We start from the raw sequence: 27,988 nt of genomic DNA on the forward strand, positions 1-27,988 counted from the left end.
ATCAATCTCTCGAAAGTATAGACCAAATTAATGTAGTAATAGATCCAATAATAAGACTGCTGAAATGTTGATGTCTTTTGCTGCGTCCGAAATATGGCTAGACAAGTGTTTTACTTAATATAAAAGAATTTCCGGAAAACTTCTATTTGTCATATATCAATTCGTTTATTTGGAATCTTTAGCAAAAAGAAATTATTAATTTTCTTCACAGGGCTTACTTTAGAGAATTAAAATTCTGAAAATTCCGAAAATTCTGAAAAAGTTCCGAAAAATTCTGAAAAAATTCCTAACAATTCCGAAATATTTTTTAGGAATTTTTTCAAAATTTTTCGGAACTTTTTCAGAATTTTCGGAATTTTCAGAATTTTAATTCTCTAAAGTAAACCCTGTTTCTTCACTAACATAACAATAACAGAGTAACACATCATGGAAGTAATTCTAATAAAGAAAGAAATTTCATATCTTCGGTGTCAGCATAGTTCATTTTTTACATCTTTGTGGTACTCGACTTTATTGAATGTGTTCGGATCATGGTCCTTGATGTGAGTCTTTAGGAAGCGCAATTCTTTAATGACCAAATTACATATCTGACATCGATACGCATTGCCTTCTTTGTGGATTCTTCTGTGTGCTGACGCACCACTGGTGTTAATGAATGTCATCGGACACTAAGAATTCGGAAATTGATTTACATTTTATTCAACGGTTGCAAGAGGAAAAAAAGTAACAACTTACCAGGCCACATACATATGGCCGAACGCCAGTATGAATTCCGATATGATTTTTCACTAATGTAAAAACGGAAGAAAAAAATTAATTTTCAAAATTGATCAAAAATATCTCAATTTACATACATCCAGCTTTCAATAAAAACAATTTGCCACAATATTCACAAGCATGCGTCCTGTTCTGTTCGTGAGTGAGTCGATGTAATTCAAGGCCACTGAATTGGGTGAATGCTTTTCCACAAACCTCACATTTGTGCTTCCTAATTCCATTATGGGTTAGCATATGAGTGGAACGTTTACACGCTGTGATGAATGTCTGCTCGCATTCCGAACATTTGTATGGCCTATGGAAGGAATTTAGTAAATAGGTTAGATAGTTCGTTCGGAATAAGTGCTAACAAAAATTGTTTGATGGGAAGATAGAAGGGAATTGCTTTTCAGCATCGGTCACAAGTGGAACAACAGTCCTTCTGTTCTTGATCAATATATTTATTCATTCTCCTTGTCTTATATACATTTTTCTCCATATCTCTGGATGATTAAATTTTACATGAGTCTTAAAGGCATTCAACGCCCGCGTCTTATACGGACATCCTTGGCATACGTAAAAATTCTCCTTCAAATGAATGCGTCGGTGTACAGATGCGCCCGATGAAGTAGTGAATTCGAGACCACAAAAGCAACAGTTGAAAGGACGTTCATTGGTATGGATGCCGATATGATTTTTGAGCCCTTTCTTGTCCAGAAATGTCTTATCGCAAAATTGACAATCAATGGTTCGTGACTGATGGACGAGTCGATGAGTGTCCCTAGTTGTTTGCTGTATGAATGACTTTCCGCAAATGTCGCAGGAAAACATTCGGTCACCGAAGTGAATGGGAATGTGTCGTTGTAGGTGAGCTTTTTGTTTAAATGCCATCGAACACATGGTACATGGATAAGGCCTGGAAAGAAAATTTTCGAAATTTAATGTCGTATAGCGATTGACATGCTACGCGTTTTACATTGAAGTTTAACTGGAATTATTCTTGTTGGTAATTTCCATATTATTGAATCCAAGGGTAAGGGTAAACAGGATTTTTGATTTGTGACGAAGGATCTGGTACGAAGGAAGACTACAGCAAAACTTCATTATTCGATCGTAAAAATAGACGTAAAGTCGTCGGTACTTTGCGCATTGATGTCATGATCCCTAATATGATTTTTGAAAACGACTTGATTCTTACAAATCATCTCACAAACGTGACACTGAAAAATTAAATTGTGAGTTTGACGATGGTCAACCAACTCGGAATTTTTCCGGAAGCGCATCCCACACAGCCCACAACGGAAAACATTTTCCTCTGTGTGTTGGCTAATGTGATTTCGTAAATTTTTCCTCGTCAAAAACTTCTGACTGCAATACGGACACGGAATTATCTTATTTTGGATGTGTGTCAGACGGTGAGCTGTTAATGTTCCACTTTGGGCGAACGATTCATTGCACAGATCACAATTATATTTTCGTTCTCCGGTATGCGTGAACTGGTGGCGCGTTAGGCCACATTTCCGTAGAAACTTCATGGGACAATATGTGCATTGAAATGGTCTGGAAGAGATAGAAGACAAATTGTTAGATTAATGATCAGTTGAGGAGGAAAAATATTGGTTTCAAGAGGCACAGTCGCACAGTGAAGATAGAGTAGAAATTCACTAAAGGACTAAAGATGTAATTTTGTATGGACCTGTACAAGATCCTTCCCCAAATGGTGGACATCCCCTAAGTCACAACTTCTAAGCAACTTCTACGACAAGATGTTTTGACTATATTTTGCTGAATATTAGGATAGCTACTAAAACTGTTAGAACTGTTGTTGTTGAATCCAACCACGTTCCCACTCCGTTGAACAATCATAGGCGACAAAGTTCGGATAAATTTATTTATTCAATAGATTTTTATCAAATATTGTACAACAAATTTCATTACAAAATTCAATTTTGTGTTACTTAGTGATCGTATTAGTAAGTTGCTCCGGTGTCAAGAAGCATGCTTCTTTATGAATGGTAAATGATCGATAATGTTTGAATTCGCCAAAGCACTTTTCACATTGGAATACATTTCCTACAAGATGCGTTCGCCTATGTACGGATGCACTGCTAGTATTTACCTTAAAGAATTGATTTATTACAAGTTATTACCGTTCTAGAAAAAAAGACACAAAAAGCTTCATACAAAAGTCATGTCGCACACTCCACACGAATACGGTTTGATCCCAGTATGGATTCCTATATGAGACCGGAGACCACCGGTGTTCGAAAAATACTGTGAACAATATGGGCACGAATATCGTCGCATTGCGTGTATCTTTAGATGTTCTCGTAGTCGATCTTTATGTAGGAAGCGTTTGTGGCATATCTCGCAAACGAAATTGTATTCGGTTGTGTGAATGGCCCTATGACGCTTAAGGGTTTTCTCAGTTTTGAATTGTAACAAACAGACAGTGCATTTGTGAGACCTGAAAGAAGAAATTGGTAATTTTATGTTAAACAGTCGTTGTGGCATTAGAGTGTGAGGAAACGGGGTATAGTAACTGTGGTCTTTGAGATGGAAAGGGATTTTTTATTAGAATAACATAATTCAATTGAAGTTAAAAACCAAAACTCACTAAATACTCTTTCGACGTTCTCAATGTTAGGATTTACAATGTTTCTTTTGTTAATCTTCTCGAGATGAACGTTCGCCTTTCATTTCAGTCAGAACTAACTTTTGAGCTAATCTCTGTCGTCTCTTTAACGCAATGAAAAAATAAAATTCTCAAAAGCTCGTCGGGTCAATTTAAGAATTTTTGAGATACTTTAACTGGCTTGAAGGGTATAGTGACACGAAGGAAAATGTTTATTGAATGTTCCAATTGTTATGTGGTGTTGATTCTAAAGAAAGTCATTCTAATGAATATAATTATTCATAACGTTATAACCGAAATCGATTTCGTTACAAGAATAACGTTATTCGAGTAACCGAATTCATTTTCGTTATCGAATAACGTTATTATTAACGTTATTCGATAACTGAAATGAATTCGGTTACTCGAATAACGTTATTTGAATACCGAAGTTAATTCGGTTATCGGAATAACGTTATTCAAAATACAGAATGAATTCGGTTATTTCAATAACGTTATTCGATTATTGAAATTAATTTCGTTTTTTAGCTCCGTCTTTCATTTTTTTAAAAAGAAATCTATGTAACTGAATTTTTGAATAACGTTATTCGTTTAACCGAAATTATTCGGTTTTCTGAATAACGTTATTCGAATAACCGAATTCATTTCGATATTCGAATAACGTTATTTGAGTAACCGAATTCATTTGGGTAATCGAATATCGTTATTCGAGTAACCGAAATGATTTCGGTTACTAATAACGTTATTGGGGATCCCTGATATAATATCCAGGCTAGAGAAGGACGATCAAAAAAATTTCTTTTTCAATTTTATTTATTGGTTGGTAATGATAAAATTAGGTGAAACAGGAAAATCTATTTACAAAAACAACTAAATTTAGGTCACGTCTGTCTGACAAATCTCGGTGTGCATTCTGAACTCTCGGAAATGTTTGAATTCCAGGAAGCAGTGTTCACATCGGTACATGTTTCCAATTAAATGTGTGCGCCTATGTACAGATGCGCTGCTCGTATTCTGCAGAAGGGAGAGTAGGAATGTATACTGTTGCTCTTAGGCGATCTTTTAAAACATTTAACAAAACAAAACAAAATTTGAATTATAGCGAATTATAGAGCTACGTACAATGAACGTCATTGTGCATTTAGGCATGCCACATTTAAACGGTCTAAGTCCATTATGCACGCCAATATGTGATTTAAGGCCACCGGACGTAACAAATGTCTGGGAGCAAAATGAGCACGCAAATTTACGATACTGCAAATGGCTTCGAAGATGTGCTTCCAGATCGTCTTGTCGCCGGAATTTCTTATTGCACATACTGCATGCTATGTTGAGTGGTGTTGTATGGATCAACATGTGTCGCTTCAAAATCAATTTGACTTTAAAAGCTAACGGACATAAGTCACACTTATAGGGCCTGCAAGTAAAATACGGTTGGGTGTTTTAAACATGGCAATGGAAAGCACATTAATATGGTTATGGTGAAGTTAAATTGAAGAGTCTCTTTTTAGCGAGTCAGATCTAAAACAGTTTATCGTTTCGTTTGATTCATCAACGTGTTTATTCAAATATCTGTACACAAATCTAAGTATAATTTCAAGTAACCAAAACGTGTCGAATCCACTCTCAGCTGATATTATTGTCCAATATACAACCTAACAATTTCTTCTATTTTATGGGACCTCACATTTTCTCTGGACAGCAAGTGCTCAGATGCATTTTGAAAAATGTAAAATGCTTTATTTCCGCACTACATTTCTCACATTTAAAACAATTGCCAACGCGATGTTGACGACGATGAATGGTCGCCGCTGAGGATGTAAAAAATGTTTGCGGACAGATTCCGCACTTATAGGAACGTACACCATTATGAAGCCCAATGTGATTTCTTAGGCCTCCAGCTGTATTGAACGATTGGTCACAGTACTGACAAGAATGTTTCCGTATTTGGGAATGAGTTGTACGATGGCTGAGAAGGTAATATTTATGACGAAAGCGCCGAGGACATAAATCGCATGGATATTTCAGTATCGGTTCATGACCGTCAGAATGATGTTTTAGAACTTTGTATGTATTGAAGGATGCCGAGCAAATTTTGCATTTAAATTTCCTGGAAGAGAAATAAAAATAGAACGAAATTAAAACGAAAAATAATTTAGAAATCAACATTGTTGATGTGAACTGATATAGCTGAGATGGTTATTGTTGAGATTGTCTGATTTTGGTAAGCTCTGTATAGAAAAACTAAAATTCTGTTAAACATTCTACCATGCTTGGCAGACGAAAACAGAATTTTGGAGCGGTATATCGATTCTCAGATTCTCAGTCTGGTAATTTTCCAGCTCGAGGCAGCCAGCACTTATTTAGCTATCAAAGTGTACTTTATTACAGTCGGGGACGATGCAACAGGTTCTGTCGAAATATTATGAAGAGTTCGGCGAGTGATTTCACTGTAAGAAAATAAGGAATCAAGTATGCAATTAAATTGAAACCATTCGAGCAACCCTTGAAGCAAGGTATAAATACAGTGAATTTATATGGAAAAAGATCAGAATAAACGCAACTATTGAACGGGCAACATGCCCCAAGTAATGAATTTTTCACACAGTGGTACTGTACTGGCACCTGCGTGTTGGGGAGAATATCCCTCCAGTAGTAAGAGTTTGTTAAAAATCTTGACAAGTGCTAATTTTGCAGATAGTTCTTTCATTTGTTTAAGATGATTAAGCGGTTTTTCCTTTTTGCAGAGAGTCAGTCTTTAACGAATAAAAGTAGATTCATTTTATGTTTTCATCAATATATTATTTCAAAAACAGAACCGAAATCGTTTGATCGTACGACTTCGTATGAGCTTTTTCTTCTCGTCATCGCATCAACCTAAGCTCTGACAAACTTCTGCATGCATTTTAAATCTGGTGAAATGTTGAATTTCTAAGCCACAGTTCTGACACCGATACACATTCCCAACTTGATGAGATCGTCGATGCGTCGATGCACTGCTCGAATTAACAAACGTCAATTCACACAGACCGCATTTAAATGGTCTCGTACCGTTATGCAGTCCAATGTGAGACTTAAGGCCACCCGAGGTGCCGAAACTTTGATCACAGTGGGGGCATTGGTGATGACGGGTTTTTGTGTGAGTTAACTTGTGCTGATTGAGATCGAAAGGTCGATAGAATGCACGTGGACATTGATCGCAACGGAACGGTTTTATTTTATTAGTATGAGTTAGCATGTGCTTCTTCAACAGTGCTTTGAGTTTGAATGATGATGGACACTGGGCACATTGAAATGGTCTGGAAGAGAAAGAAATAATTTGACGGTTAAGAAGTTTTCTCGTGAAAAGAAGGTGAGGAAACTACGAGAAGAAATTCATATAAAACTCTAAATGTATCAATGAACTAAATGGCTACAATATCAGTTCCAGGCTGGATTAATCAGCAGCATTGCTGATAATTTATTCTTCTGGTGAAATGTGAGACATAAAACCAGTTTCTGTAAGTGGTACTTACTAAGTACACGAATTAACTCAATGATCGTTTGGTTTTGAATTAAAAAAGGTTAAATTTCCTCGTTTTTTATTATTGAATTGCCAGTTTTAACATTTTTGAATAATTTAATACAAGTTTGACCAGATGAAGAATAGAACCCCTGATGAAAAACCGAATTCACTTCAATAAATTATTTTAGTAAATACGCAACTATTTGATGATAAGGCGACCATCCAGCCACAATCGCTGGTTATATAAAATAAAAACAATTAGGTTTTGCAGAGGTCAAACCTTAGCACTCTCTAGTTGAACCTCTTTGCACACCTCAAGATGCATCCTAAAATTTCTAAAGTTCTTAACCTCAATGGAACATGATTCACATTTGAAAGCATTGTTAACTTTATGGATTCTGCGGTGTATTGTAGCAGACGAACTATGGAGAAATCGCAGCGGACAAATTCCGCAGCCAAATTCTCGTTCATTCGTATGGAGTCCGATGTGATTTCGGAGTCCACGGCGCGTGAGTTTGTGGCTTGGGCCGTTATGACTCCACCGCATCAGCCAGCAATGTGATTCTTGGCTGCGACCTGTTCTCATATTTCGATTTCTTGTCGTGCGTGCTAATGCATAAGACGTTACTCCTTAAAGAGCCTCGTTACCTTTATGAACGTTTAAACCCCACCTCAAATACGCGAACTTTTAATCTGGTTATCCCGAGAGTGAGAGGAGATATAATGTCGCGGTCTTTTTTCGCGGGTGGGGTCTCGACTTATAACTCATTGCCACCGAATATTAAGAAAATTAAATCGTTAACTGGCTTTAAGGGTGCATACAGGGACCATTTTTGGGTCTGAGTTTCATGTGCTGTTCCCATTTCGTTATTTCATCGTTTCAGTGACTGAGTTATTTGCCTAAGCCCACGGATAATGTGTCGATGCTTATATGCGATTCTATTGTAGCTCTGTCCCAACTGTTTTTATTTTTATTTTTATTTGACTTCAGCGGTTTGTTATCGTACTTTGACTAGATTTACTGCCCGTAATTATGAACTTACAATCTGAATTTTTCCTTATACTTAATTATTAATTTTGCGTTGATTGACATTTTACTGTAATATGTACTTTAGAAGGCTCACAGGCCTTACTCATATTATGACATAAATAAATTAAACTAAACTAAACTAAACTAAACTAACCTTTGACTTAAATTTTATCTCTAGAAGTCATGAGGTGCTTGCTTAATCAAGGAGATTTCTTACCCAAGAAATTGCTTGATAGCATGACCCTATGACGTCAAAAAACCGTTTTACCTATTCCATTGCCTTTGATTTCAGATATAAATTGATTCGCAAGAATCGATTACACCGCCGATCATCGAACCGATGTCTGGTCAAGGCATCACGCGTAAATGAAGAAATAAATCGAGCGGAATCGTTCATAAACACTGTCAGGTTTCCCACCCCTGAGACACCAACCAATGCAAGAGAAACTCCACATTCTGAGGAAATGTTTTCGAAATTCGTAAGGGAGAGCATTGTCAGCTACAGATGGTGTGAACAAGAGATGCAGCATTTGCTTTACCGACCAGACGATCGGTCAGAAGCTTATCAAATGTGGTGGCACCTGTGACGGCTTTTTTCACCAGAAATGTGTTAAGAAAGGGCCGAATGATTTCATTTGTGAAAATTGTACGAACGAATCGAAAATGCTTTGCTTCGTATGCAAAGCCAGCGAAGATTCATCAGGATCGCAAATGCTGAATTGCAAAATATCGCATTGTCTGCGACGCTATCACAAGACATGCTTGCAAAGTTGGCCACAATCGAATTGGACTGGCTTAGATGAGGACTTTACTTGTCCATCACATCAGTGTCACCAGTGTGGATCCGATCCGAACGAGAGCAAACGCAAGGCTTATTTGACGACTTGCATCAAATGTCCTACAGCAGTTCACAACGACGCTAGCTGCATTCACGCAGGAATGGTCATTCTATCAGATACTCGGCACATCTGCATAAGACATCGTCAACTTCGGAAGAACGCTTCAAATTTGGATTATTGCTACATTTGTGACATGGGTAGGTTGACCCTTCTTCGAACATTGATTTTCGAGATCTTATCGAGATTCAAAAACTCCTTTGCCACCACATGCAATGTTACATTCAGACCAGGTCCGTTGTACAAACGATCACCGAATACAGTCAAATAAAAAATTTATGTTCTACACACACGTAGGTACATCGTGCGTATAAAGAGTTATATTTGTTATACACTCCCACCATGTTGCCCCACCATATCTTTTTCTCAAGTCCTAAAAATGTGTTTGGGTAGAACGATATTACGTGTAAGTATACCGTTTGATTATTTTTTCTTTTTCATACCCATTCTATACGTTGAACAGTCAACAGCTATTGTCGAAAAAAATTGTTTAAAAATCTCACAACCATTCGTTGCCATGGACACAGGTCCCGATGAAATTTGTCTACACACCATTTTCAAACGTAATTGTGCTTCGTGTTTGCGAAGACACCGGCTGGAACTAGTGTTTCAATATTCAGAGAATGTGATGGAAGCCTCTTTGAACAAAGTGGGCGTTCGTAGACTCGATTTGCACATTGTGTGCTCGTCGAATAAAGCCCACAAAATGTCTTTTGAAAATAAAAGAAGGTATAACCGCAAGCAACCCAACCAGTTTGATTGCGAATGTAAGCTTAATCTAAGAGTGATTCGCAAACGATCAACCAAAAACGCTGACGTGTTAGTCTGCCCACATCCTACACTTAAAAAAGGCTGTACGAACTGCAGAAAAAAGGAGATACTAGCGTTAGTGTTTGCCCATTCCACTGATATTGTGGAAGCTTGGATTACGGTTGATCGCAAGCGTGACTACATTCTAAATAGTATATGTAAGGCAGGTGTAACGCATAAACGCGCATTTGCTAGATTGAATAGCAACAACAAAAATGATCAGAAAAATCAATTCGATTGTAGTTGTACTGTTAATTACCGACTGAAACGACTTGAAGCCACCTGTTTGAAACGTTATGGAGTTCGAAATCCTCAACAGAACGCTGCTATTCGCCACAAACAACTTCAGTCTGCATTTGCGTATAAGCCATACATATGGCCATCTAGCAAAGTTACAGCGTATCAGGGCTACGAGAACCATATGTACGATATACTGCTACAATCTCATAATGAGAGTGATATCATTGTAGAGAAAGGTATTCCCGGCTGCCCTTACATTAACTCCTCTGGCAAAACATCTGTATACTTTGCTGATGCTAAAGTAGGGCAAAGTTTATATGAATGTAAAAGTTTATATACTGCAGATTGCGATAAAGAATTGATCGCAAAATTGAAAGCTGTCGTTGCAGCAGGGTTTGAAGCCCAGCTTTGGGTTTTTGAAAAGACAAAATTGATATATCGCGTAGTTTATTCATTAAATGGAGAGGTAAGTATATATCATTTATAAAAAAATTTGAAAAACCACAAAAAAAAACTTGAAAATTTAAAAATCCTAAAAAAAACTTTAAATTTTGAAAAACCTAAAAAAAAACTTGAAAATTTAAAAATCTTAAAAATTTCCTCGTTTTTTATTATTAAATTGCCAGTTTTAACATTTTTGAATAATTTAATACAAGTTTGCCCAGATAAAGAATAGAACCCCTGATGAAAAACCGAATTCACTTCAATAAATTATTTTAGTAAATACGCAACTATTTGATGATAAGGCGACCGTCCAGCCACAATCGCTGGTTATATAAAATAAAAACAATTAGGTTTTGCAGAGGTCAAACCTTAGCACTCTCTAGTTGAACCTCTTTGCACACCTCAAGATGCATCCTAAAATTTCTAAAGTTCTTAACCTCAATGGAACATGATTCACATTTGAAAGCATTGTTAACTTTATGGATTCTGCGGTGTATTGTAGCAGACGAACTATGGAGAAATCGCAGCGGACAAATTCCGCAGCCAAATTCTCGTTCATTCGTATGGAGTCCGATGTGATTTCGGAGTCCACGGCGCGTGAGTTTGTGGCTTGGGCCGTTATGACTCCACCGCATCAGCCAGCAATGTGATTCTTGGCTGCGACCTGTTCTCATATTTCGATTTCTTGTCGTGCGTGCTAATGCATAAGACGTTACTCCTTAAAGAGCCTCGTTACCTTTATGAACGTTTAAACCCCACCTCAAATACGCGAACTTTTAATCTGGTTATCCCGAGAGTGAGAGGAGATATAATGTCGCGGTCTTTTTTCGCGGGTGGGGTCTCGACTTATAACTCATTGCCACCGAATATTAAGAAAATTAAATCGTTAACTGGCTTTAAGGGTGCATACAGGGACCATTTTTGGGTCTGAGTTTCATGTGCTGTTCCCATTTCGTTATTTCATCGTTTCAGTGACTGAGTTATTTGCCTAAGCCCACGGATAATGTGTCGATGCTTATATGCGATTCTATTGTAGCTCTGTCCCAACTGTTTTTATTTTTATTTGACTTCAGCGGTTTGTTATCGTACTTTGACTAGATTTACTGCCCGTAATTATGAACTTACAATCTGAATTTTTCCTTATACTTAATTATTAATTTTGCGTTGATTGACATTTTACTGTAATATGTACTTTAGAAGGCTCACAGGCCTTACTCATATTATGACATAAATAAATTAAACTAAACTAAACTAACCTTTGACTTAAATTTTATCTCTAGAAGTCATGAGGTGCTTGCTTAATCAAGGAGATTTCTTACCCAAGAAATTGCTTGATAGCATGACCCTATGACGTCAAAAAACCGTTTTACCTATTCCATTGCCTTTGATTTCAGATATAAATTGATTCGCAAGAATCGATTACACCGCCGATCATCGAACCGATGTCTGGTCAAGGCATCACGCGTAAATGAAGAAATAAATCGAGCGGAATCGTTCATAAACACTGTCAGGTTTCCCACCCCTGAGACACCAACCAATGCAAGAGAAACTCCACATTCTGAGGAAATGTTTTCGAAATTCGTAAGGGAGAGCATTGTCAGCTACAGATGGTGTGAACAAGAGATGCAGCATTTGCTTTACCGACCAGACGATCGGTCAGAAGCTTATCAAATGTGGTGGCACCTGTGACGGCTTTTTTCACCAGAAATGTGTTAAGAAAGGGCCGAATGATTTCATTTGTGAAAATTGTACGAACGAATCGAAAATGCTTTGCTTCGTATGCAAAGCCAGCGAAGATTCATCAGGATCGCAAATGCTGAATTGCAAAATATCGCATTGTCTGCGACGCTATCACAAGACATGCTTGCAAAGTTGGCCACAATCGAATTGGACTGGCTTAGATGAGGACTTTACTTGTCCATCACATCAGTGTCACCAGTGTGGATCCGATCCGAACGAGAGCAAACGCAAGGCTTATTTGACGACTTGCATCAAATGTCCTACAGCAGTTCACAACGACGCTAGCTGCATTCACGCAGGAATGGTCATTCTATCAGATACTCGGCACATCTGCATAAGACATCGTCAACTTCGGAAGAACGCTTCAAATTTGGATTATTGCTACATTTGTGACATGGGTAGGTTGACCCTTCTTCGAACATTGATTTTCGAGATCTTATCGAGATTCAAAAACTCCTTTGCCACCACATGCAATGTTACATTCAGACCAGGTCCGTTGTACAAACGATCACCGAATACAGTCAAATAAAAAATTTATGTTCTACACACACGTAGGTACATCGTGTGTATAAAGAGTTATATTTGTTATACACTCCCACCATGTTGCCCTACCATATCTTTTTCTCAAGTCCTAAAAATGTGTTTGGGTAGAACGATATTACGTGTAAGTATACCGTTTGATTATTTTTTCTTTTTCATACCCATTCTATACGTTGAACAGTCAACAGCTATTGTCGAAAAAAATTGTTTAAAAATCTCACAACCATTCGTTGCCATGGACACAGGTCCCGATGAAATTTGTCTACACACCATTTTCAAACGTAATTGTGCTTCGTGTTTGCGAAGACACCGGCTGGAACTAGTGTTTCAATATTCAGAGAATGTGATGGAAGCCTCTTTGAACAAAGTGGGCGTTCGTAGACTCGATTTGCACATTGTGTGCTCGTCGAATAAAGCCCACAAAATGTCTTTTGAAAATAAAAGAAGGTATAACCGCAAGCAACCCAACCAGTTTGATTGCGAATGTAAGCTTAATCTAAGAGTGATTCGCAAACGATCAACCAAAAACGCTGACGTGTTAGTCTGCCCACATCCTACACTTAAAAAAGGCTGTACGAACTGCAGAAAAAAGGAGATACTAGCGTTAGTGTTTGCCCATTCCACTGATATTGTGGAAGCTTGGATTACGGTTGATCGCAAGCGTGACTACATTCTAAATAGTATATGTAAGGCAGGTGTAACGCATAAACGCGCATTTGCTAGATTGAATAGCAACAACAAAAATGATCAGAAAAATCAATTCGATTGTAGTTGTACTGTTAATTACCGACTGAAACGACTTGAAGCCACCTGTTTGAAACGTTATGGAGTTCGAAATCCTCAACAGAACGCTGCTATTCGCCACAAACAACTTCAGTCTGCATTTGCGTATAAGCCATACATATGGCCATCTAGCAAAGTTACAGCGTATCAGGGCTACGAGAACCATATGTACGATATACTGCTACAATCTCATAATGAGAGTGATATCATTGTAGAGAAAGGTATTCCCGGCTGCCCTTACATTAACTCCTCTGGCAAAACATCTGTATACTTTGCTGATGCTAAAGTAGGGCAAAGTTTATATGAATGTAAAAGTTTATATACTGCAGATTGCGATAAAGAATTGATCGCAAAATTGAAAGCTGTCGTTGCAGCAGGGTTTGAAGCCCAGCTTTGGGTTTTTGAAAAGACAAAATTGATATATCGCGTAGTTTATTCATTAAATGGAGAGGTAAGTATATATCATTTATAAAAAAATTTGAAAAACCACCATTTTCCAAATGGTTCAGCATCTGGAATAGATGGAATTCGTCCTCAACATCTTAAAGATCTAGTTGCAGAATCGAATGGTGAAGCAGCTCCAAAATTACTGCAATCGCTAATGAACCTGGAAAATCTAATGCTATCTGGAAAAGTTGTGTCGTCGGTCTGCCCAATAATTTACGGAGCTACTTTATGTGCTCTTTCAAAAAAATGTGGTGGCTTACGGCCAATCGCGGTTGGTTCAACTATCCGGAGGCTAGCAGCAAAAATAGCTTGCAAATTTGTTCGTGAAGAAACTGGTGATTACCTTCGACCAATACAAATAGGAGTAAACACTAAAGGTGGATGTGAAGCAATAGTACACACAGCAAGGACATATTTACAATTAAATAAGAATTCAACTAAGATTATGTTGAAAATCGATTTCGTTAACGCATTCAATTCCATAGAGAGAGACGTAATGTTGAACGAAATAAGAAATAAAACACCCAGTATCTACGCATTCATGTGGCAGTGTTATGCAACACCTTCGTTGTTATTCTATGGAAATGATACCATTGTGTCACAAGTAGGTGCTCAACAGGGTGATCCTTGCGGTCCGCTTGCATTCAGCCTTTGTCTGCAACCAATTCTTGAAGGAATGGCAACAGAACTAAACATATGGTATCTGGATGATGGCACGCTATGTGGAGATCCAAAGGAAGTATTATCCAATTTTGAAAAATTAATCATTGAATGTGAACATATAGGATTGAAAATTAACCCATCTAAATGTGAAATATTTTTCTGCTCAAATCCAGATGACTCAGTTATATCAAGTTTTAACGAAGTTTCTCCTGGAATCAAAGTAATAACTGAAGACTTGGAATTACTTGGAGCACCACTAACGAATATCGCAACAAAAAGACTTTTGAACAAGAAGAAGATTGAATTGTCAACAATGATGGAACGGCTGTCCAATTTGAAACATCATATCGCCTTTTACATTTTGAGGCACTGCCTATCGATTCCGAAATTAACATATATACTGAGAACAAGTTGCTGCTTTGACGTTGAACAAGATCTACAAGAAATTGATTTCATTATCAAGCGGTCACTTGAAGAAAATGTTAATTCACGTTTAAGCAATGAACAATGGACAATATCATCTTTACCAGTGCATTTTGGTGGTCTGGGAATCAGGAAAGTTACGGATGTGGCACTACCAGCTTTTTTAGCTTCCATAAATTCAGTGATTGAGCTCGTCAACATGATGTTACCACAAATTTCAGATGAGTCAATCGTTGCAAATTATATGGAATGCTTATCTAAGTGGTCATGTATGAATGAGAGTAATCTCCCAGAAAACAAAGAAAATCAGAAAGCTTGGGATCTCATTATCATCAACAAAACAGTCAACTCTCTACAACTTTCAACCGAAGAACAAAAGGCACGCTATAATGCATCTCTTGCAAAAGAATCTAATGGATGGCTCACTGTCTTACCATCACGACATATCGGAACTTTACTTGATGATAACACTTTCCGAATCTCGGTTGCATTACGTTTGGGCTTAGACATATGTATTCCTCATCAATGCAAATGTGGACGCCAAGTGGAGAAAAATGGAATACACGGATTGTCTTGTATATATAGTGCCGGTCGTCATGCTTGTCATAGCGATTTCAACAACATCATACACAGAGGTCTTCAATCTGCTTATTTTCCATCGAAATTAGAGCCGCCACTGTTTCGAGACAACGGAAAGAGAGCAGACGGCGTCACTTTAATACCATGGAGTCATGGCAAAATGCTCGTATGGGACGCAACTATCCGTGATACACTTGCTCCTTCATATCTTCATTCTTCTTCGTTAAAGACAGGCAGTTTGGCAAATAGAGCAGCGACGGAAAAAAGAAATGATTATAAAAAATTGATATCGGACAACTACATCTTTCTGCCTTTCGCCTGCGAGACATTGGGACCATGGTGTGAAGAAGCTGTTAAATTCATCGATAAATTAGGAAAACTGATTCACGTAGTTACAGGGGAAAAAAGATCGAAGCAATACTTGAAACAGCGAATGAGTATTGCCATACAAAGAACCAACGCTGCAAGAGTAATGGGGACGTTTGACAGTACAGCAAAGTTGGATGAAATTTTTTATATTATTTCTAATGATGTATAAATGATATTAATTGTTAAAAATATACATTTTACTTAATCACAAAAAAAAACTTGAAAATTTAAAAATCCTAAAAAAAACTTTAAATTTTGAAAAACCTAAAAAAAAACTTGAAAATTTAAAAATCTTAAAAATTTCCTCGTTTTTTATTATTAAATTGCCAGTTTTAACATTTTTGAATAATTTAATACAAGTTTGCCCAGATAAAGAATAGAACCCCTGATGAAAAACCGAATTCACTTCAATAAATTATTTTAGTAAATACGCAACTATTTGATGATAAGGCGACCGTCCAGCCACAATCGCTGGTTATATAAAATAAAAACAATTAGGTTTTGCAGAGGTCAAACCTTAGCACTCTCTAGTTGAACCTCTTTGCACACCTCAAGATGCATCCTAAAATTTCTAAAGTTCTTAACCTCAATGGAACATGATTCACATTTGAAAGCATTGTTAACTTTATGGATTCTGCGGTGTATTGTAGCAGACGAACTATGGAGAAATCGCAGCGGACAAATTCCGCAGCCAAATTCTCGTTCATTCGTATGGAGTCCGATGTGATTTCGGAGTCCACGGCGCGTGAGTTTGTGGCTTGGGCCGTTATGACTCCACCGCATCAGCCAGCAATGTGATTCTTGGCTGCGACCTGTTCTCATATTTCGATTTCTTGTCGTGCGTGCTAATGCATAAGACGTTACTCCTTAAAGAGCCTCGTTACCTTTATGAACGTTTAAACCCCACCTCAAATACGCGAACTTTTAATCTGGTTATCCCGAGAGTGAGAGGAGATATAATGTCGCGGTCTTTTTTCGCGGGTGGGGTCTCGACTTATAACTCATTGCCACCGAATATTAAGAAAATTAAATCGTTAACTGGCTTTAAGGGTGCATACAGGGACCATTTTTGGGTCTGAGTTTCATGTGCTGTTCCCATTTCGTTATTTCATCGTTTCAGTGACTGAGTTATTTGCCTAAGCCCACGGATAATGTGTCGATGCTTATATGCGATTCTATTGTAGCTCTGTCCCAACTGTTTTTATTTTTATTTTTATTTGACTTCAGCGGTTTGTTATCGTACTTTGACTAGATTTACTGCCCGTAATTATGAACTTACAATCTGAATTTTTCCTTATACTTAATTATTAATTTTGCGTTGATTGACATTTTACTGTAATATGTACTTTAGAAGGCTCACAGGCCTTACTCATATTATGACATAAATAAATTAAACTAAACTAAACTAAACTAAACTAACCTTTGACTTAAATTTTATCTCTAGAAGTCATGAGGTGCTTGCTTAATCAAGGAGATTTCTTACCCAAGAAATTGCTTGATAGCATGACCCTATGACGTCAAAAAACCGTTTTACCTATTCCATTGCCTTTGATTTCAGATATAAATTGATTCGCAAGAATCGATTACACCGCCGATCATCGAACCGATGTCTGGTCAAGGCATCACGCGTAAATGAAGAAATAAATCGAGCGGAATCGTTCATAAACACTGTCAGGTTTCCCACCCCTGAGACACCAACCAATGCAAGAGAAACTCCACATTCTGAGGAAATGTTTTCGAAATTCGTAAGGGAGAGCATTGTCAGCTACAGATGGTGTGAACAAGAGATGCAGCATTTGCTTTACCGACCAGACGATCGGTCAGAAGCTTATCAAATGTGGTGGCACCTGTGACGGCTTTTTTCACCAGAAATGTGTTAAGAAAGGGCCGAATGATTTCATTTGTGAAAATTGTACGAACGAATCGAAAATGCTTTGCTTCGTATGCAAAGCCAGCGAAGATTCATCAGGATCGCAAATGCTGAATTGCAAAATATCGCATTGTCTGCGACGCTATCACAAGACATGCTTGCAAAGTTGGCCACAATCGAATTGGACTGGCTTAGATGAGGACTTTACTTGTCCATCACATCAGTGTCACCAGTGTGGATCCGATCCGAACGAGAGCAAACGCAAGGCTTATTTGACGACTTGCATCAAATGTCCTACAGCAGTTCACAACGACGCTAGCTGCATTCACGCAGGAATGGTCATTCTATCAGATACTCGGCACATCTGCATAAGACATCGTCAACTTCGGAAGAACGCTTCAAATTTGGATTATTGCTACATTTGTGACATGGGTAGGTTGACCCTTCTTCGAACATTGATTTTCGAGATCTTATCGAGATTCAAAAACTCCTTTGCCACCACATGCAATGTTACATTCAGACCAGGTCCGTTGTACAAACGATCACCGAATACAGTCAAATAAAAAATTTATGTTCTACACACACGTAGGTACATCGTGCGTATAAAGAGTTATATTTGTTATACACTCCCACCATGTTGCCCCACCATATCTTTTTCTCAAGTCCTAAAAATGTGTTTGGGTAGAACGATATTACGTGTAAGTATACCGTTTGATTATTTTTTCTTTTTCATACCCATTCTATACGTTGAACAGTCAACAGCTATTGTCGAAAAAAATTGTTTAAAAATCTCACAACCATTCGTTGCCATGGACACAGGTCCCGATGAAATTTGTCTACACACCATTTTCAAACGTAATTGTGCTTCGTGTTTGCGAAGACACCGGCTGGAACTAGTGTTTCAATATTCAGAGAATGTGATGGAAGCCTCTTTGAACAAAGTGGGCGTTCGTAGACTCGATTTGCACATTGTGTGCTCGTCGAATAAAGCCCACAAAATGTCTTTTGAAAATAAAAGAAGGTATAACCGCAAGCAACCCAACCAGTTTGATTGCGAATGTAAGCTTAATCTAAGAGTGATTCGCAAACGATCAACCAAAAACGCTGACGTGTTAGTCTGCCCACATCCTACACTTAAAAAAGGCTGTACGAACTGCAGAAAAAAGGAGATACTAGCGTTAGTGTTTGCCCATTCCACTGATATTGTGGAAGCTTGGATTACGGTTGATCGCAAGCGTGACTACATTCTAAATAGTATATGTAAGGCAGGTGTAACGCATAAACGCGCATTTGCTAGATTGAATAGCAACAACAAAAATGATCAGAAAAATCAATTCGATTGTAGTTGTACTGTTAATTACCGACTGAAACGACTTGAAGCCACCTGTTTGAAACGTTATGGAGTTCGAAATCCTCAACAGAACGCTGCTATTCGCCACAAACAACTTCAGTCTGCATTTGCGTATAAGCCATACATATGGCCATCTAGCAAAGTTACAGCGTATCAGGGCTACGAGAACCATATGTACGATATACTGCTACAATCTCATAATGAGAGTGATATCATTGTAGAGAAAGGTATTCCCGGCTGCCCTTACATTAACTCCTCTGGCAAAACATCTGTATACTTTGCTGATGCTAAAGTAGGGCAAAGTTTATATGAATGTAAAAGTTTATATACTGCAGATTGCGATAAAGAATTGATCGCAAAATTGAAAGCTGTCGTTGCAGCAGGGTTTGAAGCCCAGCTTTGGGTTTTTGAAAAGACAAAATTGATATATCGCGTAGTTTATTCATTAAATGGAGAGGTAAGTATATATCATTTATAAAAAAATTTGAAAAACCACAAAAAAAAACTTGAAAATTTAAAAATCCTAAAAAAAACTTTAAATTTTGAAAAACCTAAAAAAAAACTTGAAAATTTAAAAATCTTAAAAATTTCCTCGTTTTTTATTATTAAATTGCCAGTTTTAACATTTTTGAATAATTTAATACAAGTTTGCCCAGATAAAGAATAGAACCCCTGATGAAAAACCGAATTTACTTCAATAAATTATTTTAGTAAATACGCAACTATTTGATGATAAGGCGACCGTCCAGCCACAATCGCTGGTTATATAAAATAAAAACAATTAGGTTTTGCAGAGGTCAAACCTTAGCACTCTCTAGTTGAACCTCTTTGCACACCTCAAGATGCATCCTAAAATTTCTAAAGTTCTTAACCTCAATGGAACATGATTCACATTTGAAAGCATTGTTAACTTTATGGATTCTACGGTGTATTGTAGCGGACGAACTATGGAGAAATCGCAGCGGACAAATTCCGCAGCCAAATTCTCGTTCATTCGTATGGAGTCCGATGTGATTTCGGAGTCCACGGCGCGTGAGGAATGTTTGGGGACAGTGATCACAGTTGTATTTTCGAATCTGTGTGTGGCACAGCATGTGATTGTTGAGATCGAATTTTCTGCGAAATAGTCTTTGGCAAAATTCACAGCAAAATTTCATCGGTTCGGTTTTATGAACGTCTTGGTGTTTGTACAGTAAAGCGGAGTTTTTGAAAGATGACGGACAAAGCGTGCATACGAAAGCTCTGGAAAAGAGAGAGAATGGAATGAAAAGTCTGCCTGCTCATTGGTTGAACTTAAATGTAAATTTGATTTAATTTTGACTGATGGCAGTAGTGAGAATCAAGGGACTATCACCAGTTGTAAAAACATTTGTATTCGTAATCGTTGATTGTGTTTATTTCCAAATAATACTTTACAAACATGTGACTCGTTAGAAAATTATATTGAAGGCTTTGTGACGAGATCTATAGACACTATTACAGCACTGATATCCCGGAATGTTCATGACTAATATGTCTACACAACATATCATATCGTTTCACTTCGAAATCGCATATTGTGCATTGGAACAAATTGTTGACGGTATGAATTCGTCGGTGCACAGCAGCCCCGCTCGAATTCAAAAATTTCAACGGGCACAGGCCACACGAAAATGGCAACTCGCCCGTATGTAGTCCGATATGACTCTTAAGGATGTTCGATGTGTTAAATCCCTTTTCGCAGTAGGGACATCTATGGGGGCGAAGTTGTGTATGTGTGAGTCTATGGCCTTTTAAGGTGTCCATACGTTTAAATTTCCGTGAGCACATCTCGCATTCAAATTTCATTACATCGGAATGAGTTTCTAAATGACGCATCAACTTATACTTCCGGAAGAATGACATGGAACAATCTGGATGAGAACATGGAAATTTTCTGGGTCTGGAAGGAAGAGAAAATAAAATGGTTTTAGCTGCGGTTGTTGTACAATTAAATCGGGAGACTGCGGGAAGACGGACAAAGTGTTACTCTTAACTGTAGATGTATAGAACGTTGCATGGGGGCTCGCCGTTCTTTATCCTCGTCAATATTCTGACTATAAACGGTTGCTATTTGAAATTCTTTGGGGACTGAATAGAGCAGGTTCTTCAATTTTGCAGTCGTCGCCACAAGCGACATAGAACAGAATCGAAACGAAAGTCCATTTCATGGTTGAGTGATACAACAAACAAAACGTGAAATAAGAAATGTTAAATAAAGTCGGCCGTTTTTTGAAGTGCCTGAAGTTAGCTTAGTAGAGCTCTGGTTTGGTACAACCAGTTTTCCTTCCTTCCTGATTGTTGTACCTAGGCGGTACAGCTTCTTTTTCCTAAAGAAAAAGTTGTACCTACCAAGTAAAGCTTTGTCCTTTTATCCAGTTTCTTGTACCTACTCGGTACAGCTTCTATTTCTCTATAGAAAAGAGTTGTACCTAATAGGTGCAACATAAAAGATGGAAGCAAGGAGCTGTACTTGGTAGGTATAACTCTTTTCTATAGAGAAATAGAAGTTCTACTGAGTAGGTATACAACAATTGGGATGGAAGGAAAAAGCTGTACCGAGTTGTACTAATTTATTGTAAAAAAATCTGTACTAAGCTAACTTCAGGCACATTCCATTCTGTTATTTTCTTCATACGCCTTGTAGAGAACGTAACGTAATATAATTTGTAGTTGGTTTAAGTGGTCTTCTGTTCGCATGTCGGCGACTACAAATCCTGACTATGAGTTCTCTTCTACACTGAGTGTACGATTGAGTTAGTATTGCCTGCCCTGAATTCGACCTGCTCCTGCACTCACTCTCACTATACATAGAAACACGAGTGTCAAAAAAATGCTGAAAAAATTTATTCTTTAAATTAAGTACTAAAAATTAAGGAAATAATTGAGAATTGATCGAAACATCAGTAGCAAACTGATTTTTAAACCCACTTCTGCTATAAAACACTGATCACCGTTAGATTTTAAATACATGTTATAGACGGGACTGATGGACTTGAACTCCTCGCGTACGTATATGTATTTGAAACATTTTGAAGTGTTTAATTTCCGTGCCACACACGCAACTAAATTTGCCGTTTATCTGATGGACTCTTCTGTGGACGCAGGCACTTGACGTATTTACCTTTAAATTGTGATTTTTTTATGGAATTAGGATCAGTTTATAAGTTTAGTGGCAATGGTCATACAAAGGTCATACTGCATATTCCACATGAGAACGGTCTCTGTCCCGTATGTACGCCAATATGACTTTTTAGGCCACGCAAATTATTGAAAGTTTTGTCACAATGATCGCACGAAAAGAGTTTTTTCGGATTGTGTGAGTCCATGTGACTTCGTAAGTTGTCTTTGGTTTTGAATTGTCGATTACAAATTTGACAAGTTTCTAAAACCGTTGGAGCTACGTGAACGAATTGATGCTTTCGGACAGTGTGCGAATTCAGTGACGAATACTCACAGAACTGGCATTGGTATGGCCTGCAAGAAAAAGAGAAATAAGAAGCGGTTAGAGAACGTTCTATTGCGGATGGCAAGTCTGGATTTAATTTTTTTTTATGGAAGAAAAGCGAGACCTTGCAGACTTGGTAAGCATCTCGGACAAATTAAGTCCCACAGAAACAGACTTTCTACGCAAATTTACGACTTGAAGTGGGAATTTTACTAAAGACATTGAAGACATGCATTGTGCCAATTTACGAGTAAAGGTGGTAGCAATAAACATTTAGTCAAACATATTCTTTTAATCTCAAATTTTATTGCCCTAGGAGTCTTAACGATTACATCAAATATTTTCACTTATAGATATCTAACAATCATTATTTCGAATGACTTAAAACCGGTCCTGCCACAGATTCAAAGTGCACTTTCATATGACATTTCAAAAAGTTAACAGTTTTGAATCCCTGAAAGCATATCTTGCACTCAAAGAGCCCATTGACCGCATGTATTCGCCTGTGGACAGCCGCACTGCTAGTATTTATAAATGTCATCGGACAGAAACCACACGAGTACGGCCGTTCACCGGTGTGCACGCCTACATGGCTACGGTATCCGTTTTTCGTTAAAAATGACGCATCACAATAGTCGCAATGGACTTTCCGGGCTTGAGCATCGCCATGGCTTAATCGATGCGTTCGCATTGTATTCGCCTGGCGAAAACGTTTTCCACAAATATCGCAAGACCATTTCATACTATCAGGGTCATCAGGACGATGAATTAGTTCGTGCCGACGCAATTGAGTTGTTTCAATGAACGTTAGAGGACACAAATCACATTTAAACCTCCTGCAATAAGAAACAAGGAGAATTTTGTTAGAAATGAATTTAATTGCAGGAAATTATTGACTTGCATTGAACTATACAGACAGATATTATTGTACGTTATATAGGATTTAATTTAATTGTGGCGGGACACGATCAGGTGCTATACGTAATCTTCATGCTCGAATGTTATGCATTTAATTGAGCAATATTTAATAACAGAAAAGTATGACATGAAATCGATAGGGTCACACCCACACCTACGTAACATAACGCAAATTTGAAATAATGATTGTTTTCCCTAACGACTACGAGCAGTTTTTTAATTGCTGCGATACAATCGAATTCTACAATCGAATTCTACAATCGAAATAGAAAAAGACTCTCACTCGACTGCAGTATCGTATTCCTAAATAAAAGTTTTCCTAAGAACGGCTAGTAGAGACACTTTTCGGTCTGTGATTCCTGGGAAACGTATAAAATGACAGAAAAAGTACTATGAATTGGATGCTTCATGTAGAGTAGAGTAGAGTAGAATCTAATCTATAGTATAGTCACTTCAATATTAATTTAGAAACAAAATTTCAGAGTGAATATTCGACCCGATACTAGTACGAAAATCACACTGAGAATTGAATATCCCTTTGGTGCATTTTGACTTACCATCAACATTCATCTGAGATGAATAATCTCATCATCATATTTTGTGGATTCAATTCAATTTCATCATTCACCTTAACAAAATTTTAGTTTTCACGGAAATTTGTTAAATTTTACGCGACTTTGTATGAAAATAATACAGTTGATGACAGAGCCATTATTATTTTGGCTCAATCGACATTTAAATTTCTTAAATTTATTATTTTATCTCGAATTCTTACATTAAAAATGTATTTGAGTCTCTAAAATAATTAATTTTATGTGTACGTATGGCACAATGATCGTCCGTGTACACAAAGCTCATAAGGAAGCCAGAATTTATTAATTTTGCGACTGGTTTTTGTAGCCAATGAATATAAAACTCTAGGTTAGCCAAGTCATACAAGCTGGACGTACTGCCAATTAAGCACCAGAACAGATTTCCTTTAACTGACCAACATTGAAAACCTTATTTGCATGATAAATTCTGACTACTGCGCCGATCCCCTTATTCGGTTCTGGTGCCAGGCTTTATTACCGGTCATTTGGTCCTTTATTTTACGAATTTCATTTATAGATACAAGTTGACGTAGAACGTGGAAATTATAAGTAATTTCTCCATAATGGAGAATCAACTTAAAATTTTCAAATTTTACGTCAACACGAACTAACAGTAAAAATCGCAATTTCCCTATTCTACCAACATTAAAAACAAAATTTACATAAGAAGTTCTGACTACTTCACCGAGCAGGTTCTCTAAATTTGGTTCTTGTGCGTTGATTTAGCTTGTTTTTGGGTTGATCGCAACAATTGCAATGTTCACAGCGAAATCATATGATATCCGTATGTGCTCCTGCCAGGGGGTAGGTTTTGGAAATTTAAATTCTGAATTTTCCGAAATTTTGTTTTTCTCAACTTTTTCAGAATTAAAATTTCCCAAAGACCGGCCAGATCAAATTTTGTCATTAGGCTCTACCTAGTATTTTATATTCATTGCTTGTAACTTTCCAGTCCAGTTAATACTTTGCGTTTTATGTAAAGCATGGAAGTTTTTGGAAATCTGATTAGAATCTAAGTTATCCGTTCGAATTTGTAATTATTCGAGAGTGCTGTTATGATCACAATTACAACAACTAGATCAGAAAAGTGTTGCGTTAGATGCTTTTGATTTCCATTGAAATTTTAAAAAACTCGGAAAAGTTTTTTAAAAAATTGGTTTAGGTTGGGTAACGTGTCATGTGTGTGTAGTAAATTTAATTTTAACATGCAACTGATTCCATAAAAAATTTATAAAAACAAAGTAAATGCCCAAAAAGAAACCGACATGACTTCTTTTCTTGGTCAACTTGCTCCCTTATTTATATGCAGTTGTTTCGAGGTCTATTCAATTCTCAGTGCTCCGACTTTTTGATACATTCACCAAAACAGAATCACATTCACGAGCAATGATATTTAGTTGAGTCTTCAAGGCACCACAAAACGAATAGCATTCGAACGCGAAACTCATTACAACAACAAGAATATCAGCATCAGCTTGGAACTTTAAATTAAAATTAAACATTTCGTTCATCGAATCATTTTGTTGAATTATGAGTTTTTAGCGTATTAGCCACGAGCGTATTAAGTAGTTCAATTGACAAAATTATTGTTTAAAATCTTTTGTGTGGTCTACACAGTCTAGACCTTATACAGTAACACTTAATTTTAATAGATTAAACTGATGATTGATATGGGACAGACTATAGATTCAAACGGGTGAGACGTTATTTTAGAGACTCAAAAAGTAAAAAGTAAAATTAATTGCACTGAGATTGCTATCAGAAGCATGGAATTAAAATTTGAAGAAAAAAGCGGTACGAAATCAGTGCCACTGTGTATAATTATGTCCGACGCTTCTCACGAATCGATTGACTTGTTCATCGGCCACTTTTAATAGGAATCTCAGACAAATAATTTCGAATGATAAAAATATTTTGTATTTACCTTATGTTGATGTGGGCAAAGATATGGTTTTTCAAGCTAGCTCTCAGTGCAAATTTCTGTAATTAAAAGCGTAAAGCATCAGTACAATTTTGGTGAGCAAAAAGTTTCGTTTCATTACCTTCCCGCAGAAGTCGCACTCAAAGTTTCTTTCCTGCAAAGAAAAGTTGAATTTTATCGTGATGTACTCTACGAGTCATTTAAAGTCAAATGTTACCTGAGTGTGCACAAGCATGTGCGACTTTAAAGATCTGGATATAAAACCACAAATGTCACATTGCTCAGGCTTGTTGGGTCTAACGTAGAAAAAACGAAAAATTTAAATTTGTCCCCGCACACAGAGGCATAGAGAAACGGTATGTTACTCACTTCCGAACGTAGGGCTTTTTCTCCTTTTTCACTTTCGGTCCTTTCGTCCGATCTCGCTTGCGATTTGATTTATTTACTTGAGAATCAACGGCCACCGTTGGCATAACAATTTCTCCCGTCACCGGGTCCAGTTCAGGTTTTAGTTCATCGACGGAAGTTTCTGCGGCCGATTCAGCCAATGCAGCTGCATTGATTTCGACTTTGATATCTTCCGTTGTTTCCTGATCTTCCACAGCGGCAATTTTTCGCTTTGCTGTCGCTTTGCTTTTCCGTTTGGCTGGAGCTTTTCGTTTGGCTGGCGGTTTTCTTGTGGATGTCCGACTGTTTGTATTAACAATTGGCTCAACAACTATCTGGCAGTTCCCGTCTTTCGGATCGACATAATTTTCGCTTTCATCTTGGTCCCAGCCATCATCATCACCAAATGTGTCGGCGAAAAAGGTATTGTGGTGGTCCTGCAAATATCGGTTTGTTTGTGTTCAATGAAATTGTTAAAGCAATGGACACTGCAAATACTTACACTTGAATCGTCGTCACCTTCGTTCTTCACATTGTTAAAATTTAGTCGAATTTTTCTCAGTTTATCGACTGATTCTATACATTGATTCCGGAATGAATGGCTGTCGAGTAGTTTTTGATGGCATTCGGTGCATATGAACAGTGGTAGACCATCTGTTGGTGTTGTCTGTAAAGACGAAAGTTATTCTCGAATAAGTTTGGAAACAACAACTGCTTTGCAGGGGTGAAGATCAACGGATGAGTCCTGTAAGGAACTAACAATCGAGGTTGTTTACCAAACGGCAAATCTAGCAACGTTCAAAGCAAGTAACAAAAACCACCGGGGGAATTTATTACTCGTCTATGAGATGACATAATATACGTTCCTAGCCTGTTAACTAACAGTTCCAACGCCGGTGGAATGGAAGATTCAATGTAATTTAGAGTTAACTTAAATTTCAATATGACAAAAAGAACCAATTTATTTATCAAGATGTTAATCTTGTCGTGCTTCTTTACATAAAACACGAAGACACGTTTAGACATAACACGTTCGCTTATATACGTACGGATAATGCGTTGGTGTGGATGTTACCAACCACCAGAGCATGTTATACAAACCATTAAATACGGAACGGATAAATGCACTTGCTTAATGCTACGATGGGTAGTAATAGTAGACTAAATTCACCGAAAGCAGAAGTATTCTCTAGTGAAACTGAGAGTATTCTGTAGAAATACTACCAGTAGATCTAATATTTACCTCTAATCCAGTACATTCACTTAACATATTTACAATGCCATTATCACCGCACGAATTCGTGAAATCGAAGCAGCCGCCATCATTTTCCTCCTTGAAAATCGGTTTCAAATTTTTCTGTTTTCTCGTACAAAACCGACACAAACTGTTAAATTCTTTAACGCTTAACGTAGCTAGCACTTCCATTGTCCGTACACCGATATTATATTGATGTTAAAGTTGGTCAAAATGTTGCATACTCTCTAAATTAAATGCGATATAGTAACCGAACAAAGCGACACGACAGACATTTTGATGTTAACAGTGCTGTCGGTGCTGTCACAAAATGTGTTGATGAACGTGAAGAAAATGGCCTGTATTTCAAAATATATTTGGCGCGAGC

General features: G+C 37.4%; 1 protein-coding gene across 11 annotated transcripts; it reads right to left on the reverse strand.

The window, feature by feature from the left end:
* Nucleotides 1–382: 382 nt before the first annotated feature.
* On the reverse strand, nucleotides 383–27,924 carry LOC119066404 (zinc finger protein 391-like). 11 transcript variants are annotated; one of them, XM_037168865.1, is made up of 9 exons: nucleotides 27,610–27,924; nucleotides 26,869–27,033; nucleotides 26,349–26,803; nucleotides 26,197–26,275; nucleotides 26,101–26,133; nucleotides 25,983–26,038; nucleotides 855–1,072; nucleotides 736–788; nucleotides 383–668 (listed from the first exon to the last, which is right to left on the reverse strand). In XM_037168865.1, the coding sequence occupies exons 1-9, from the start codon at nucleotides 27,790–27,792 to the stop codon at nucleotides 471–473; spliced, it is 1,440 nt and encodes a 479-aa protein (XP_037024760.1). In that variant the 5' UTR covers nucleotides 27,793–27,924; the 3' UTR covers nucleotides 383–470. The 11 variants fall into 11 exon arrangements, with proteins under 11 accessions (XP_037024760.1, XP_037024763.1, XP_037024762.1 ...); XM_037168869.1 differs by lacking the exons at nucleotides 383–668; nucleotides 736–788; nucleotides 855–1,072 and adding exons at nucleotides 2,641–2,875; nucleotides 2,941–3,223; XM_037168873.1 differs by lacking the exons at nucleotides 383–668; nucleotides 736–788; nucleotides 855–1,072 and adding exons at nucleotides 4,253–4,405; nucleotides 4,514–4,808.
* Between the last annotated feature and the right edge of the window lie 64 nt (nucleotides 27,925–27,988).

The sequence above is a fragment of the Bradysia coprophila genome, chromosome IV (genome assembly GCF_014529535.1).
Source record: "Bradysia coprophila strain Holo2 chromosome IV, BU_Bcop_v1, whole genome shotgun sequence".
NCBI lineage: Eukaryota > Metazoa > Arthropoda > Insecta > Diptera > Sciaridae > Bradysia > Bradysia coprophila.

Bases quoted from the DNA above. Each gene is read 5' to 3' on its own strand.
- LOC119066404 (XM_037168865.1), bottom strand. From the start codon at position 27,792: ATGGAAGTGCTAGCTACGTTAAGCGTTAAAGAATTTAACAGTTTGTGT. The intron at 26,039-26,100 runs GTAATGAAACGA...TTTTAATTACAG, and splicing joins AGTGCGACTTCTGCGGGAAG to AAATTTGCACTGAGAGCTAG. The intron at 1,073-25,982 runs GTAAATACAAAA...TTCCTTCCATAG, and splicing joins TTTGCCCACATCAACATAAG to GCCATACAAATGTTCGGAAT.